Below are 16,695 nucleotides of genomic sequence, written 5' to 3'. Positions count from 1 at the left end.
AAAGACTTAGTTTCTTTGATGATGATAAATTTGATAAATTGCTTGGTATATAGCTGACCCACTCTTCTATGCAACAACTCTTTTTGTAAAAACAAATACTTACTTAAATCAAAAGCAAATATTCCATATTTAACTCATATTTAACATATTTTAAATACATGACCATGTTAAAATAATATATGGTAAAATAACCAACATTTTTCCACCACCTTTGACCAAGAAGACATTATTTTTAACACATTCCCCAAGGTGCAACACTTCTACTGGTTTCCTGTCCAGGCAGGAAACCAACAGAAAAATACCATTTTATTGTGTATGAAACAATACAATAATAGAATATCACATTAATATAGACAAAAGAAAATTGAACTGATAATATACTGTTTTAATTTTGGTTCATGTTATACACATTGAGCAAGAGCAGATGTCATTTCTGACTACCATCTTTGGATTGGGTAAAAACAGTTGCAACTTGGAAACAGGTTAAAAGAGTTTTTATTCAGTGGTAAGAGTTGTTAAAAGACCTTCTGGGTTTATAAAAGGTTGACAGGTAGCCTTTTTATCTTTCAGAAAACAGATGCTTAGCTTTGTGACTCGAATGTATTGATAACTTATTGTAAATGAGACATACAAATTGGGGCTAGCTATCACCCTGGTTCACAGTAGCAGTGCTTAAGTTAGCAACTTGTCTTGCCCTTTACTTTTGTGACACTCATTATTTCAGTCAGATGAAGGATAAATCTTACCTGTTTAATAGAGATTTGAGACATTCCTGGTCACATGTTCAAACAGAAAGCTTTGGAAGCAGTACCTTACAAGCACATAAAATATTTGCTTTTACTGTTAGTATCTTTCAGACAGCCTTTCCAGGTTTGCAGTCTTCTAAAGTGACTTTCTGTGACCTTTTTTCTTAGCTGCCTCTTCTTCTTAACTGCTGCCCGGTCCATTTGTTACAGTAAAGATCTCAGGAGACACTTTACTATTGTTTCCAATAAGTTTTGAGAAACTCTAAACTCCTAATACGCTTTTTCAACGGCGCTGGTTAAATTTACACAGTGCTGAGGGTAGGAGTCACCTGATTGACATGTCGCCATGGTAACGACTTGTCAATCATAGATAACCCCGCCCTGAAGCATACTCTGCTTTCTGGTCTATTTTCCTCTAAATGGGACCATAATTTACTAAATGAACATGATGTTGTATTGAAGGAGACTTGAAACTACCGATTGAGACCATAAACTCATTAGGAAAGTGTTCACGGAGGTAATAAATCAGGTGTGAAGTAGGGTCATTTTACCATAATTTTTTACAGACTATTTAAAAAACAAAATTAACAGTGCAACTTTTTAGCCTATTTAAATAATGTTCTTTTAGAGCACCGGTTCCCACACTCGGGTGCCACATTACCAGGGGGACAAGTGAAATTAAAGTTGAATAGATGTTTGTCACATTTTGACTTGTCAGACAAAGGCCTATGTAATAACATTGCAAATTGTTGCATTACAATGCTGTTATATGTGGAAATGAGGCATAATTAATATTATTCATTCCACCTGTGCTTTTCATGCTATGACAAGTAAAAACCATGACAGAAAATGTTTGGGTGCCACTTTGAACAATCATTTGCAAAATGAAGCTCAATTACATATAAATGATTCATTTTTACATTTATTAAAATCTCACACTCTAAATGTGCCACATACCTACTGACTACCTCTAACCAAATGCAGTCCTTTATTTAAACTTTTGTCATATTGTGCTCATTTGTAGCATGTACAATTACGCACCTTTATATGGGGAATTCTACTGCATATTTCACTACCAACAACTGTTCAGAAGAAAAGGGAATTATGATGAGGGCTTTGGACATGCTCAACACAAGAACCGATGGCTTCTGAGAAATACTGCTGGCGTGGTGACCAATCAGTCTGAGTCTGAGGCATAAATAACAAGTGACAATGTGAGTACCAGTAGGCAACATTTATCTTTAGTGTGCCTTGTTTCTTAACATATTAATGATAATTCATTAACTTTTCTTGCCTCCATTAAAGCTGTGTTCTGTTTCTGTTCTCAGTTGCTGTGAGGGAGACTGTGACAACACAGAAATTCCTTTTTAAAAAATGTGTTTGAGGCACCCTGCAATGGCCTACTGCTGTCCAGATCTTACAGAATCAGAATCAGAATCAGGTTTATTGCCAGGTACATTTTCACATACGAGGAATTTGGCTTGGTATGAATTGGTGCTTACAGTACACATAAAATATAAATAATAATATAAATATATAAAAAGTAAGGAGATCAAATAAATGTACAAGTATACAAAATATATTAAAATAATACAATAATACTATAATACAATGTTGACAAGTATGTGCAAAAGTTGGAAACATGAGCATAAAGCACAGATGAGCGTTGTTGTAAAGTGTGGGGTCAGGAGAGTGTATGAGTGTGTGTGAGTTTGGGGAGGAGGGCATGAGAGTCACTGACAGTGGGGACCCGGGCCTTGTTGAGGAAGCCCAGTGCTATCGGAACTGAAGAAACTGTTCTTGTGGCGAGAGGTTTTGGTCCTGATGGGCCGCAGCTTCCTGCCAGAGGGGTGAGTCTGAAACAGTTTGTGCCCAGGGTGGGAGGGGTCAGCTGCAATGTTTCCTGCATGCCTCAGAGTCCTGGAGGTGTACAGGTCCTGAAGAGAAGGAAGATTGCAGCCAATCACCTTCACTGCAGAGCGAATGATACGCTACAGCCTGCCCTTGTCCCTGGCAGTGGCAGCAGCGTACCAGATGGTGATGGAGGAGGTGAGGATGGACTCAATGATGGCGGTGTAGAAGTGCACCATCATTGTCTTTGGCAGGCTGCCGCAGGAAGTACATCCTCTGCTGAGCCTTCTTGGGGAGGGAGGTGATATTCAGCTCCCACTTGAGGTCCTGGGAGATGATGGTGCCCAGGAAGCGGAAGGAGTCCACAGTGGTGACTGGGGAGTCACACAGGATGATGAGGGAGGGTGGGGCTGTGCTCTTTCTGAAGTCTGCGACCATCTCCACTGTCTTCAGAGCGTTGAGCTCCAGACTGTTCTGGCCGCACCAGGTCACCAGATGGTCGATCTCCCACCTGTAGGTGGACTCGTCCCCATCGGAGATGAGCCCAATGAGGGTGGTGTCATCCGCAAACTTCAGGAGCTTGACAGACTGGTGACTGGAGGTGCAGCTGTTGGTGTACAGGGAGAGGAGCGGTGTGTTCAGTGTGCAGTACAGTGTGTTCATATAATTATTGGTAATGAATGATAGCGTGTTAACAAATAACTCAGAACCTAATTGCAATAATGGCTTAATCATTTCAAGTCATCGCAGTATTAGTGTGACAGATGCTGACACAAGTTATCTTTTACTTGTCATTCAGTCAGTTTTATTAAATTACCTTCTACTTACTACTTATTCTTGTGGACACTAACTGGGAAAAAAGGTTTGTAAATTTTATTTTAACTGCGGTAAAAGCGAATAATGTCATTTGGTTGCAAATATTCAGGTGTGGTAGTTATATAGAATATAATGAATGTAATTTGATGATGGTCAAATGCAAAGACAGAATGCTTTAGGATGGCTGTGTTTATACAGATCATAAAGAGGTTCATTCATTTGACTCCCATGAATTTCATTCCATCAGATTTCTACATTTGCACTGGTACTGAGAACCTGACACAACATAATGAGTCAATTTAACAGGAATATACACTTAAAGGCAAGCATTTCCATGTTAGTTGATTTACTATTTACACTGAACAAATATATAAACACAATACTTTTGTTTTTGCCCCTACTCATCATGAGCTGAACTCAAAGATCTAAGACTCTCTCTATGTACACAAAAGGCCTATTTCTCTCAAATATTATTCACAAATCTGTGTTAGTGAGCACTTCTCCTTTGCCGAGATAATCAATATCAATATCAAGATGCTGATCAGACAGCACAGGTGTGCAATACCCATTTGCAGATTATGAGATATAAAACATAATTATGAGATTTAAGTCAAAATTATGAGATTTTTCATTGTTTTTTGTAAACAAACGAAAAAACAAAGTATCAAAATGAACTTGGACCCCCCTGGTGTTTTTAATGAACATGAAAAAAATGACAAAATAAAAATTTAACTTCCAAAACAAACATTTTAGTGTGATTTTTACCAACAAATAGTGACAAAACAATAAATTCAGAGATGGGTGAAATGGACAATTTAGATTAGGGTAGTAAGTCATTTAGTGTCCCCTACAAAACACTCACTCACAAAATTAATTAAAAGATAACAACAAAAGTCAACACAAACTGGGATAAGTACATCTTCACAAGTTATACTTCAACAGTTTGTGTAATATCTTTTGGGTTATTGTCATGTCCTTTCTACATTCAAACATCTTACACTTGTAGACAGGTGAGATTCAGCTCTTGTTAAAGAGAACATTACACTAAAATATGCATCAAACTTTCACCAGAATGTAACCAAAATGCAGTGTCAGACTTTAGCATGCTATGGATGACTCATAGACCCATCCATCCATACATCCAGTTGTACTGTTATATGCTTCAATGGTTTCCAAATCCAATCCACAGATGTGAACATTTCACCGCTTTCAAACCTTGCATCCTCATACACCAGGAGGGTGAGATTTCTTTGTCTCTCATTTGTCAGGTTGGCCTGACACTCCAAGATCCAGTCAGTGTAACACTGATGAGGGAAGTGCCTGAAAATACCTGGCTAATCACATCAAAAGCAGCAAACATGCAAAGCATAATGCAACCAGTAAGTGTTTCTGAAACTAACCAGTGCCCTTGGTGGCTAAATTTGCAGTGGTTCCACATCATGTACAAAGCTTCAGTCTAGGCACAGGATGAATAGGACCCAGTAAGGGTGAAAACACCAAAATAATTAATCTTGGTAATTAATATTTAACCAAGCATAATAATGTGTTTTATGGCACTATTTTTAGTAGGGACTATCAGCCCCTATTCCACCAATTGTAAAATTTGGATTAGCTAAATCAATGACATGAGCACTAACACAGATAATGACCAGGGCCCGTATTTATCAAGGTGCTCAGAATTACTCATAAGAACACTGCTAAGAATTGACTTAAGAGTAAAAAAATTCTTGGCTGTTGCTGTCTCCACAGTGCTGCCATCACAAGCCCCTACAGGGAACTCCTAACGAGACTTCTCAAGCTGTCTTAAATAACTGGGAAAGTAAGAGTGATTCTTAGCTTTAAGACACTTGATAACTTGCTTTTATACTTAAGCGACGGCGACAGATTAAAGTAGGAGTTAATTCCATGAATTCTCAGCACTTAAGACTAAAATGGCACTTTGAGAAGCTTGATAAATACCGGCCCAGATTAATAAATTAGGCATTTAGCCTGCTCTATACTGAATTTACTGAATATGCCTTTGCCAAACTTAGTTAGTGTAAGACCTAAGGTGTGGCTTTTGTATTTTGTTACAGTATATGTATGGGATTTCGCTCCATGTCTTCTTCATGAATCATTTGTTGAGGGTAAGGACTTTTTGTAAGCTATAGCCTCAGCCTTTAATTTTTTGTGAAATTTCAGTTCTAAATTAGCATGATATAATTTATTCAGCCATTAAATACATATGGACTCAGTCAGCGACAGATGAACTGGCTGGACCATCTCGCAGAATTAACATCAAATAGCTAGCTAGTTAGCTACAACGGATCAATTCTGCAGGTCACTTACTAAAAATATCTGAATTCTGTCTGAAACTAGAGACCTACGACTAACATAAAGGGTTTTAGGCACAATTTGGGCTTCAGTAACAAACATATTTTTGTTTTGTTTTGTTTGGATACTTTCAAAATATAGCCGTCTCTTGTGAGCTCTCCAACGTTGCCTACCCTATCTGGGGATAACAGATGTAAATTAGCTGCTAGCTAACTCCGGTGCAATTACTTTAAATTGTAACTGTCCTTGCAAAAATCAACAACAAATTAAATAATCTGTAATCCATTAAAAGGTAGTAAAGTAAGTGAGGAATTTCCAACATCATGCTGTCAGAATACTTAAATAGTCAAAGCAGAAAAAGCACAGATGTGTTACATTTGCCTTCAGTCCAGTGCAATTAGCTTGCACTTGGCACCTGGAAAAGGCTGTGAAAAGGCTGTGTTAATACTAGCAATAAAAAATAATAAGCAGTAATATTGAGCGACTTTTTACATTTTAAAACACAGATGCAAGACAACAGTGTTAAAAGCAACATTAATGTTTTTTTATGGGGTCAGAACAGAATAGCAAATGTACATATATACATAAGTTAAAATATAGCCTATAAAGATCTATCAAACAGTCTATAACTTCTGTAGTAGTAAAACATTTTTCACAGATTGTAGCAAAAAATAAAAATTAAGTTTAATAATTTACAAGTTAAACATGATTCAGCTGAATCTTTGCATTTAGGTAACAGCATTCTGATAAATTCTTGCTGCCAATTATCAGTTGAGAATAGGCAAACAATTTTTCTCTGATATGAAAAAAGAAACACTAGAAAAAAGCTAGATCCATATAAATTACATTTTTGTGATCTTTTCTGAGTTAGACAAGGATCCCATCTCAACAGTCTTATTCTCTGGGTTTCTGAAATTAAAAACAAGAAGATTATCATATAGAATTGCTTTGATTCTCTTTTAAGTGAAGTAAACACTCTGTTGTGAAAGGGTTCATCAACTCACGTGAGTTCAGCATGGTCTTGGAGTTCAGCATTACAGGTTTCAGGCAGTAATAAACAGAAACCTGCAGCAGCAATTGGGATGATGCCATATATCAGCATGGGGATGGTGAAATGGTAGACGTCCAGGAGCCTAATCAGTGGAGCGAGGATGCCCGCCACACGGGCGCACATGCCGTTTAGACCTATACCATTCTGCCTACCAGATATACATTAGACTTATCAGCAATCTCACAGCAAGTAATAATAGAAAACATGGCATTTTCTGCAAATATTAAGTATAATATGTTTTACCTTTGGGGCATTAACTACTTTACCTTAGATTGGTCGGGTATAGTTCTGCCGTATAAACATAGATTATGGAGAAACTGGCAGTGGCTGCAAATTTTCCCAGTACAGCTATGACTGTTACCCCTACAGGAAGATCTGATGGACAAATAATGAATCAGATAAAAATGTAAACGTACGTTTTGTCAGAATGCAGGTTTGAAGATATCACAGACTCCCATTATTATACAACAAAGTACCTCTTGGAATGACAAGTATCCCAAGACAAGCACATCCTCCAAACAACAGGACCCCTGCTAGAATGATTTTCCTGCCGAAGTGCTGGATGAGAGGCAAACTTCCCAGACGTGCAGGGAGTTCTACTACGCCAAAGATGAACTGTGTGAGGTAGATATCCAGACCGAAATTGCCAACATTCAGGCTTAGTCCATAGTACATCAGACTTGTTGCAAACCTATTAACAAAGTGGAAGAAATGTCTTCAGTGCAACCAGAAATGTACGGCTGTAATGCTGTGGTTGTGAGTAAATACTCACCAGACGTAGCTCATTATGAGAGCACGTTTTCTCAGATATGATATCCTAAAGATGTCCAGCATGCTTCCTCTTTTGGAAGTATCCTCGACCTCCAGCTAAACAATGTAGGTGTACTTTTTTAGTTATATTTGTTTTAGAGCTTTTTTGTGTTTGATTCTGCTTGAAGTCAAGGTGTCTTTGATGCTGCTCACCTTGTCAAGCAGATCTTCCGGGCTCTTCCTTCCGTTCACCTTGGCTGCCCTCCGGATCTCCTTTATGGCCTCCGTCTTCCTGCCCTGGGTGATGAGCCAGCGAGCTGACTCTGGAAGAATCCTAATTGATACATACGTCCATGATCACAAACTGTAATAAACACTTTATTTTATTAATAGACTAAAGTAGACATTAGCATTAAATCCAAGTAGTGGCATGAGAGGCTGCTGACCAGTAAAAGATTCCCAGAACAAGGGCAAGAGGGCTGAAGAGCACCAGCTGCAGGATCCTCCAGTTGCGGATCAAATAGGCATAGCCAGACAACACCATCAGTCCAAGAGGGAAAAAAGAGTGGCTGATAATGGTGCACAAAGCAAACTTGGACGAATCACTCCACTCTCCACCTTCAAAGCAATAGTACAGACAGAAATGCCCTTTTTTTAGAAAGTTGGTTGTGTGTGTGTGTGTGTGTGTGTGTGTGTGTGTGTGTAACTTAATACTTACTACTCCTATTGTTACTAATTTCACTGTAATTGTGACAACTTTAAGTTAAATATATGTATGCGTCTGTAATGCGAAAGTATCAACAATTCAATGCATGCAACACTCAACAATGCAACACATATAACTTAACCATCAGTGACTTTATTTGTAATAAAAACAATGCTCATCAAATGGAATAATTTCCACCTTATCTTCTAAAGAAGAGAGTTTCAGTTGTGAGCATTTTACCTACCTATCACAAATGCATTAGCAATAATGCCTGAAATGGAGATGCCACCTAAAAATTTGATTGCCATGTAAACATAGATGTTGGGTGAGAAAGCAGCACCGACACCAAACAACAGCAGGAGAAAGAGTGAAAGCAGGACCACGAAGCGTCGACCGAACCTACAAAGACAAGGGAAGTACTTTGTACTTGAGCTTTGAATGAAAATCAGCACAATTTATTTCATTTAAGCAGATGCACTGTGTGCATAAAATAGTTTCTTTGAAAAGTAAAATGCGCAGAGTTCAGAATCATAAAGTTGCAGTGATTGTGTACCTGTCAGCCATCTGCCCCAACACCAGCGCTCCAACCAGAAGACCGGCCATGTAGATGGACTGCGATGCCTCAATCAAACTGCTCCTGTCACACACCAGGTCGAACTGAGTACAGAAAGGATGGTGAAAGGAGAAGAAGACCACAGAAAATACAGAAAAGGGGGGCTTTATAACAGTGGTGGTGATTCCATCATCATCGCATACTTTCACAAACTTTGCAAGTTTTTCCGAAGTGCTTTATATCATGGCTCTTGTAATCAGTGTTAGTTAATGGTAATAGGGCCCTTGTACGTCCTTGTAAGATGGATAATAACATTATTATATGTTAATAAGACTATGAAAGTGTTAAAATTAGCATCATACACTTTTTTTTTCAATTTTTTAAGCTTAAAAGACACAATTTAATAATTTATAGACTGCTTAAGAACATTAATAAAAGCTAAATCTAAAGTGAGAACAACACTTTATTTAGGTTAATAAATCCTTTATCATGCAGTTATTCACAGTTATATATACTTTTACAATTACACTGTTTTTCTAAGATTATTATTTTAGCAAAGGGGCCAGGCTGGATTCAAACCAGGGCCACTGCAGTGCTGCAATGCTCTTACCAGATGGGGCTTTGAAAAAAAATGCAACAGTTATTAGTAAAATTATAGTACATTTTAACATTTTGGTATATTTTATACAGTAAAAGATATTCTAAAACCTTCTATAAAATCATCGCTAATCACCTCGATATAATAGAGAAATAATTCAGTTAGAGGCATCCCAGTAGTTCATCTAGTGGTTGAGTCCTTAAAGCAGTGCCCTGGGTTTAAATCCAGCCCGGCCACTTTGCTTTGGCATAATGCCAACAAAAAAAATCTTTTAAAAAAGTTGAATTATAAAACTGTATGTGTATGTGTATATAAAGTTTTTTAACCTTAATAAAGCAACAACAAAAAAAGCTTAGTAAAGGTTAAACGACAGAAAATGTAAGTTAGTAAGACTCAGTAAATTCGTTTGTAAGGCTATAATGAACAATTATAAGAAATAAAGGTTTTTATTCATGTTATTAGTTTCTTATAAGAGCTTATAATATCTTAGAACAATAAATGTGCTGATTATTAACGCTTATATAGTCTTATTAACACATAATGATGTAAATAAGCATCATATAAAGGGCTTACAAGAGCCTTATTACCTATTACTAACGCTTACAAGGACCTTAACATAAATGGAGACAATCTATGTTAACCTGCCTAAAAAGACAAATATATATTTATATATACATTTAATTTTTGGTGTGTTGTTCTCTGGGTGTATAAACAAGCATCTCTTACCTCTGTCACAATGCTGGAGGCACCTTTCGGTGCCTCAAAAACTGACCCATTAATGCATCCAGTTGTATCGTTTATCCCATATGCTTCAATGGTTTCCAAATCCAAATTCACAGGTGTGAACATTTGACAGCTTTCAAAACTTCCATCCTTGTTCACTGGGAGGGTGAGATTTCTTTGTCTCTCATCTGTCAGGTTGGGCCCAAGATCCAAAATCCAGTTAGTGTTACAGTGATGCGGGAAGTTCATGCCTATAAACACCTGGCTAATCACATCAAAGGCTGTAAACATGGAGGGGATGCATAATGCGGCCACTAAACGTTTCTGAAATAAACCAAACTCCCCAATCTCCTTCAGGATCTGCCCAAAGTTGCTCATATTGGTATCTGAATGTCCTCAGAGTGCGGCGTGGGACACTGAAAGGTTTCGGGCTTTAAGCAACATCCAGCCACAGTCAGTCAACTTGACTCTCATTCTGCAAGTTAATATTTAAACTGACAATCACTGTGCTTTTACAACCTGCCAAGTTGCTAACAGACTACCAAAGTATTAAAATGTGACATGTCAGGATCCCTCAGGCTGAAGTCCAGCTGTTGAGCAGCTGCCCAGATCTGTGTCCTGCCTCAATGTCCACCCTTAGACCTGAACATTGAGAATAACACAAACAATGTGCCGCAGATATGTGAGAGCACTGGAGGGTAGAAGGTTTCAAGGATTTAGGAGGAAGAGGACCACCCTATGTGGAATCACATTTCATGTTCAAATAACTTTCGGTGAACAGTTAAATGTGACGCTCTTATGACATATATAATTTTATAAAACTGATCATTTCTGATTATAATAAGACTTTCTCAAATGATCAACCCCTTTTAGAAAGCTACGAGGGTTAGTTTCATAAGCAGTGTCTGCACTTGGAGAAAGAGTGGGACTCAAAAACTTCTTATCAGAAATTTATCAGGAATGCTCTTCTGGATGTTTGTCTTCGATCTCTAAACCAGCAACTCCTCGCTGATAAGTCACAAACATGTGGAGCCAAAAATCTTTCATGTATGGTGTCCCACAAGTGCAAAACACAAGCTTTGCCCAAAACAAATGAACAAAATAGAAAATTAATTTTGTAATCCTTTTTCTACAATATAGAAAACATCCAGGCTGTACTTTCAACATCACTGGAACCAGCCATAATGTTTTTTTCCCCAGGAGTAGGTATGGCATAGCGATCCCATTTTCTTATTATTCTTTTACCACTCCACATGCTGCAACCAGGAACAGGGACGCTGCTGCAAAAACTCAAACACGTCTCAACCAAGCTGCGTGTCAAAAGTACACAGTAAAATGTGATACATGAGATTGCTCACACCCGGCAGATATTCAAAGACATAAACTTAAACTAAACAGAAATTTTTAAATCTTAAAAATAGCTACATTTCTTCTTTTTTTTTTTTTTTACTTTGATGGTTGATTATTTGGTCATATATTTAATTTTTTAGAGAAACATCAAGTTTTTAGAGGTTTAACACATGAAGATATACTCATTTGTCATGGGAAGTACTACTTACCTGAGGAAAACAGTAGCTCTGCCTAGGCTACAAAAGTAACCCCTGGTGATGTCATCAGGGTTATCTTAGCTTGTGTTTAGAGACTACAATGGAAAACGTGTTACAAACTGGGGACATGGTGCTTGAAAGACATAGGCATTTACAATAAATTGAAGGTTTTAAAGAGGAGACACTGTTGAGGTAAATTATTGGGACTGTAGGATCCAGGGTTTTTGAAGCTTCATCTATACCAGGGACTAGAAACAGGACATTCGCCCCACTGCTTTTGACATTTTTTAAAGATTCTGTCCCCCAACTTTATTAAAGAGCAATCCTAATACAGATGAAGAGAAACCTCAACACCAACAACTCCAAAGTCATGTGGCAGGTGACCAAAAAGGCTGCAAAAGGAGGAGTGCCCCCTTCACATGTCGGCTATATTTCATAAGGAAACTTACGAGAGGAATATTCCTGTGTCGAGTTCTTGTGAACTTTTACAGAGGAGCAATAGAAAGCATCCTGACTGAAAACATCACCTACTGGCTGTGCACAGCCCAGGACCGGAGGGCTCTGCAGCAGGCAATTAAAACTGCTTAGATGATCATTGGTATCCATCTACCCAGCATCAGTGATATCGGTGAGGTCAAAGAAAACCAAACGACTGAACCCACTCCAGCCACAGCCTGTTCACCCTGCTGCCTCCTGGCAAGAGACATAGAAGTATCTGCTGTCGTACCACCAGACTGCAGAGCAGTTTCTTCCCTCAGGCTGTAAGGCTCCTTAATTCATTCTCAGCACTGTACCATGTAAAACACTTATTTATTCATCATTCATTTATCATTTTTGCATGTTTGTTTTTGTGAGTAGCATAAAGGGAACTACAACTTCATCTCATTATCCAGCCCTGTCTTGTAGAATGATAAATAGATCTACCTTGTTCCTTGTTAATGGTTGCAGTGCACCTTTAATGTTTAGAAAACAGACATAAGGACTTTCTCTGGACGAAAGCGTTGTAAAAGGACAATTGTAGCCATACCTACAGATAGTGAGGACAATAAACCTGAAGGCAGTGAGAGCAGAGGGGGAAATTCTCCGGTTTGAAAAAGCTATAAAATAAATAGAGATAGAGAATGTATAAGATAAGAGTGAAGGCCATGGACAGTATATAAAGTCAAAATGGCAACACACCTGAAGTTGCTCTCGAGTCCGTTCAGTATAAGTAACTGGTTCTCACTGTAATATTATTTTTTTAATTTATTTATCTATTTACAGCAACAGCTTACTCAAAATGACAGGTAATGATGTACATTAAAAACAGAAAGTGCTAAGAGGTGGCTGATATGCTCATTCTTTATTGATTAAAAATAATCAAGAGACATGCTTTGAACTCCAAAATGATCCAAAAATAGAGCAAATGAAAGAATTAAGAAAAAAAAACAGGCAGAAACTTCAAATATATTACAGCCTTGATGAGTTATTGCCTGAACTAAAGTGTTTGTTTTTTTTTGCCGATCATCTGTTCAGTTGCTACAGCTTTGTTCGACTACATGTAAGCAGGACATCGGAGACTGTTGGAGAAAGAGTGAGAAGAAAGCCATTAGATCGTCAACTCCGTTAGGAGTAGAGCTCAATCTATGCAACACACATGCACACACGCGCACACACACACTTCCCTCAAGGCTCATACACACCTATCCTGTCCTTGTCTGCCATCAGCTGCAGACTAAACCAGGAGAATGGCACCGAATACTGCAGTTTAAAAACTTAAAAGAGTAACAGTGGGTTGCTGACTTTGTCACTCCACTTTTAGGAGAACACAGGGTCGACACACCTGTATATCTTTATTTCAGGTATCTTCACGTGTAACAAGAACTACATTTCAAAGACACCGAAAATCTGAATCAAAACCTTGAGGTTATATCCCGCCCCAAAAAAAAGGACAAAAAATAATACACTTGGTCATTTTCAATTTAAGGCTAGCATAAAATTTTACGTTTAGTCAAAAATACAAAGATTTCCTCTTAACATTTAATCTGCAAGCAAGAAATTCATTCATTTTCATTCAATATGGCATCTGGAGGGTTACGATATTATTACATCACCAAATTAAACAGAAAAACCTTGCTGGCGTTTCAGATCTACACATTAGAGCAGAGTGTTAAATAAACTGCTGTCGCTGCCAATAACTGCGAGATGCACATTCAATTATCAAACATTGTCACTGATGCACAAAAATACCCAGAGAGCGGTTAAAGAATTTACTGATAACAGACTTTTTTTCATCCGAATCCAAAACCCATTTCTGACCGTTCAAAATGTCTACAATCATCAAAACAGTTGGGTTGGGTAAAAGTAAGTACTGTAAACAGCCTCCACTTGGTATTATTAAGAGTTGGAGGCTCAAAATCTGGGGAGATTTAAGGTGGACAGGCATTAAGCAGTGCATCAGGACAGCTGTGGCTCCACGGTAAAATATATTCAAACTTTTCAATAGGCAGAAAGGGAAAAGCTGAAATGTTTAGGTAAATGAGCGTCATGAACGACATACAGTGAGTGACAACATGTCCTGCAAAACGGGATCATTCAAAGCCAGATTTGCAGTGTCGTCATCTACCTTCCACGCAGCGCTACAACCCACAATCGTGCCATAGGACAGAAAAAAAGGCCAAGAGTGAAACACCCAGTATAAAAACAAATCAAAGCCAAATGTCATTATTTACATACTAGAGGTTAAATCAAGTACTTATGTTATAATCCACATAAACAAAAATGTACTTAAGTCTTTTTTTTTGAAGAAGAAGAAGAAGAATTTGAGGAACTGATTCCAAACAGACACAAACTAATACCACAGACACATCTGCCCATACAAAACATGTGGTTTCAGCTGTTGTAAAACTTTTTACCTGACTACAATTTCAACGCACAATCAAATTTGCAAAAAGACCTCAGGCCGGTGTCTTGTATAAAACGAGCGGAGGCAAAGTTGGTTCTCTGCGCAGACTTTCTTATTTCATGCTACATTAATTTTGAGTTGGGACCAACAATATGGCAATTGCAAAACACAAATACGTCTAACTGTAAAAAACAAAGGCAAAAGTCAGTATTATGTTGCACTCCTTTCCCCTAATCAAATTAAGTTTTATAATAAGGTAAATTTGTTCAAGGTTATAGCAATTGAAGCACTGGACAATCACGTGTTATAATTTAAAAGTGGTCTCTTTAGGTTGTCTCACACTTATCTCTTTCATCAGCAGACTTGTATTGTATTGTATTAATACTTAAAAGCATAAGACTGATGATATACACTAGTTTTCTTGCTTTAAACAAAGTCCCATAAAAATGCCAAAACCAACAATTGTTGTTTGAATTGTTTCTACTAATACATATTATCTGTATAACCAAAGTCTGATGTATCTTATTTCCTCTAGAGCTCCATTGTTGGCCAAAAATTATAAAAAATGCGTCATTGAGCCACGCTGTTCCTTCATTACAATGAACATGGACATACATCATCTCCTGCTGTAAATACTCATATGAGCATCTAATGTGCATTAATCCACAGGTGAAAATAATCCCAAATGAACGCACATGTATTTAATTCTCTTTGTGTCAAAACAGAAAGTCAGAAGGTGTGTCTAAAATTTAAATTCTAGCTAGCTTAATAAGCTGCATCTTACCCCCTCTCAAAAATGAAGTTAAAAAGTCTGACATAAGCAACTGAAACCACATTTGTACACTTCTGACAACATAATGCTCCATATGGTAACTGGGGACCCCCAAAAACGTGCATTCAGTAGTTCTGATGAATATATAAGGCATTGTTACACTTATCAGGGTTCAAGGGCTTTAGTTCAGATTGTGCAAATGCATAACATATTAGAGAAAATAAAATAACAGGACAAGGGGAACCAGAATGTTAAATGAAAACGGTTTGTTGGAGATACTTGCATCCCTCTACATATACGCTGTAAACTTTTTTTTGAGTGATAATGTACGCTCTCATACTTCCGCGGACCCCCTAATTCAAAGAGGCGGCGCTGTATAATCCTATGGGTGACAAAACTGTACTGTTTTCTTTGGCAGTAGTGGTTTTTTTACAGCCATAGAAAGAAAAAATGCATTAAACTATTTTTTTTTTTCCAGTTTTCACATTTTTTAGGCAAGTCACGGTACCAGGTAGAACAACAGTTTAACTAATGCTGAGCTGAGCGAAGCCCATCAACTTGATGTCATCTGGTATTTCAGATCCCTCAATTCCAGAAGCCTGTGAAAATTAGAGGGAAGAATAAAAACGCAATGAGCAAGAACTAGCTAGTAAACAGTTGCATTAGCCCTGAATGTAAACAGAAAATGTTTGTTTGTTTACAAGGCAACTCCACAGGCACCTTTAAGCAATCTAGAGCATTTAAATAAAATTAACATACCAATACTGAATGAACTACACAGACAAAGGAAGGTAAATAACAGATACCGGATAAAAAAAATAGCTAGTTTTAGCATGATTCAGAAAGGTCTTCCATATTTTGTTTCCATACTTTCTTTAAAGGTGCTCCATCACTTCTCTCAGCTACTGTGGGCTTTTCCAGTTAAATGAAATGTATGTGGTGTTATAAAGGTTTACACTTAATAGTTGAGGTGTATGAACTCTCTCTGCAGCCTTTTGTTAGACTCAACACCAAATCCATTTCCCATTCAGATTTAAAAATATCAAGTTCTGCAAGCTGGACAGTTAATCATAAATAAAAATAGCAATCTTTGTTCCTCTAGCTAATAAGTCTGGTAAAAAACAAAGATTCCAGTGGTTTACTACTTTGAATAAAACTCCAAGAAGAAGACACGTATATGAGTGATTTCATTAAAAACAGTTATCGTTTATACAGATGAAGGCGTGACACTCACCAGTTTGAAAGTGACATTTTTATTGGCTTGAGGCTCATCAACTATTTTCTGCAAATTTGCAGCAACTGAAAAGAAAGACATTGTTTCAGTCCAACAAACACCGCTTATGCTGTTTATGTTCAGAAAGAGAGGAAAATTTGAGTATGAGAAA

At 37.6% G+C, this 16,695-nt stretch overlaps 2 protein-coding genes across 3 annotated transcripts in view; both read right to left on the bottom strand.

The window, feature by feature from the left end:
- Positions 1–6,398: 6,398 nt before the first annotated feature.
- slc22a13b (solute carrier family 22 member 13b) lies at positions 6,399–10,485 on the bottom strand. Its single transcript, XM_046055642.1, has 10 exons — positions 10,111–10,485; positions 8,787–8,890; positions 8,478–8,632; positions 7,974–8,145; positions 7,741–7,861; positions 7,550–7,644; positions 7,254–7,468; positions 7,044–7,152; positions 6,731–6,925; positions 6,399–6,635 (listed from the first exon to the last, which is right to left on the bottom strand). Exons 1-10 carry the CDS (start codon positions 10,483–10,485, stop codon positions 6,569–6,571), a joined length of 1,608 nt encoding a protein of 535 aa, XP_045911598.1. The 3' UTR covers positions 6,399–6,568.
- A 2,947-nt stretch (positions 10,486–13,432) lies between these two features.
- oxsr1b (oxidative stress responsive kinase 1b) overlaps positions 13,433–16,695 on the bottom strand; it is a 42,683-nt gene continuing 39,420 nt past the window's right edge. For both annotated transcript variants that reach the window (XM_046068365.1, XM_046068355.1), the window contains exons 17-18: positions 16,545–16,609; positions 13,433–15,909 (exon numbers count right to left, since the gene is read on the bottom strand). In XM_046068365.1, the coding sequence (XP_045924321.1) occupies positions 15,835–15,909; positions 16,545–16,609 (140 nt within the window). In that variant the 3' untranslated portion in view covers positions 13,433–15,834. The remainder of the gene's footprint in view (positions 15,910–16,544; positions 16,610–16,695) is intronic.

This window comes from Micropterus dolomieu, linkage group LG01, assembly GCF_021292245.1.
Source record: "Micropterus dolomieu isolate WLL.071019.BEF.003 ecotype Adirondacks linkage group LG01, ASM2129224v1, whole genome shotgun sequence".
NCBI lineage: Eukaryota > Metazoa > Chordata > Actinopteri > Centrarchiformes > Centrarchidae > Micropterus > Micropterus dolomieu.
Note: the sequence above shows the minus strand (reverse complement) of the source record. Positions and strands in the feature narration are given on the sequence as shown.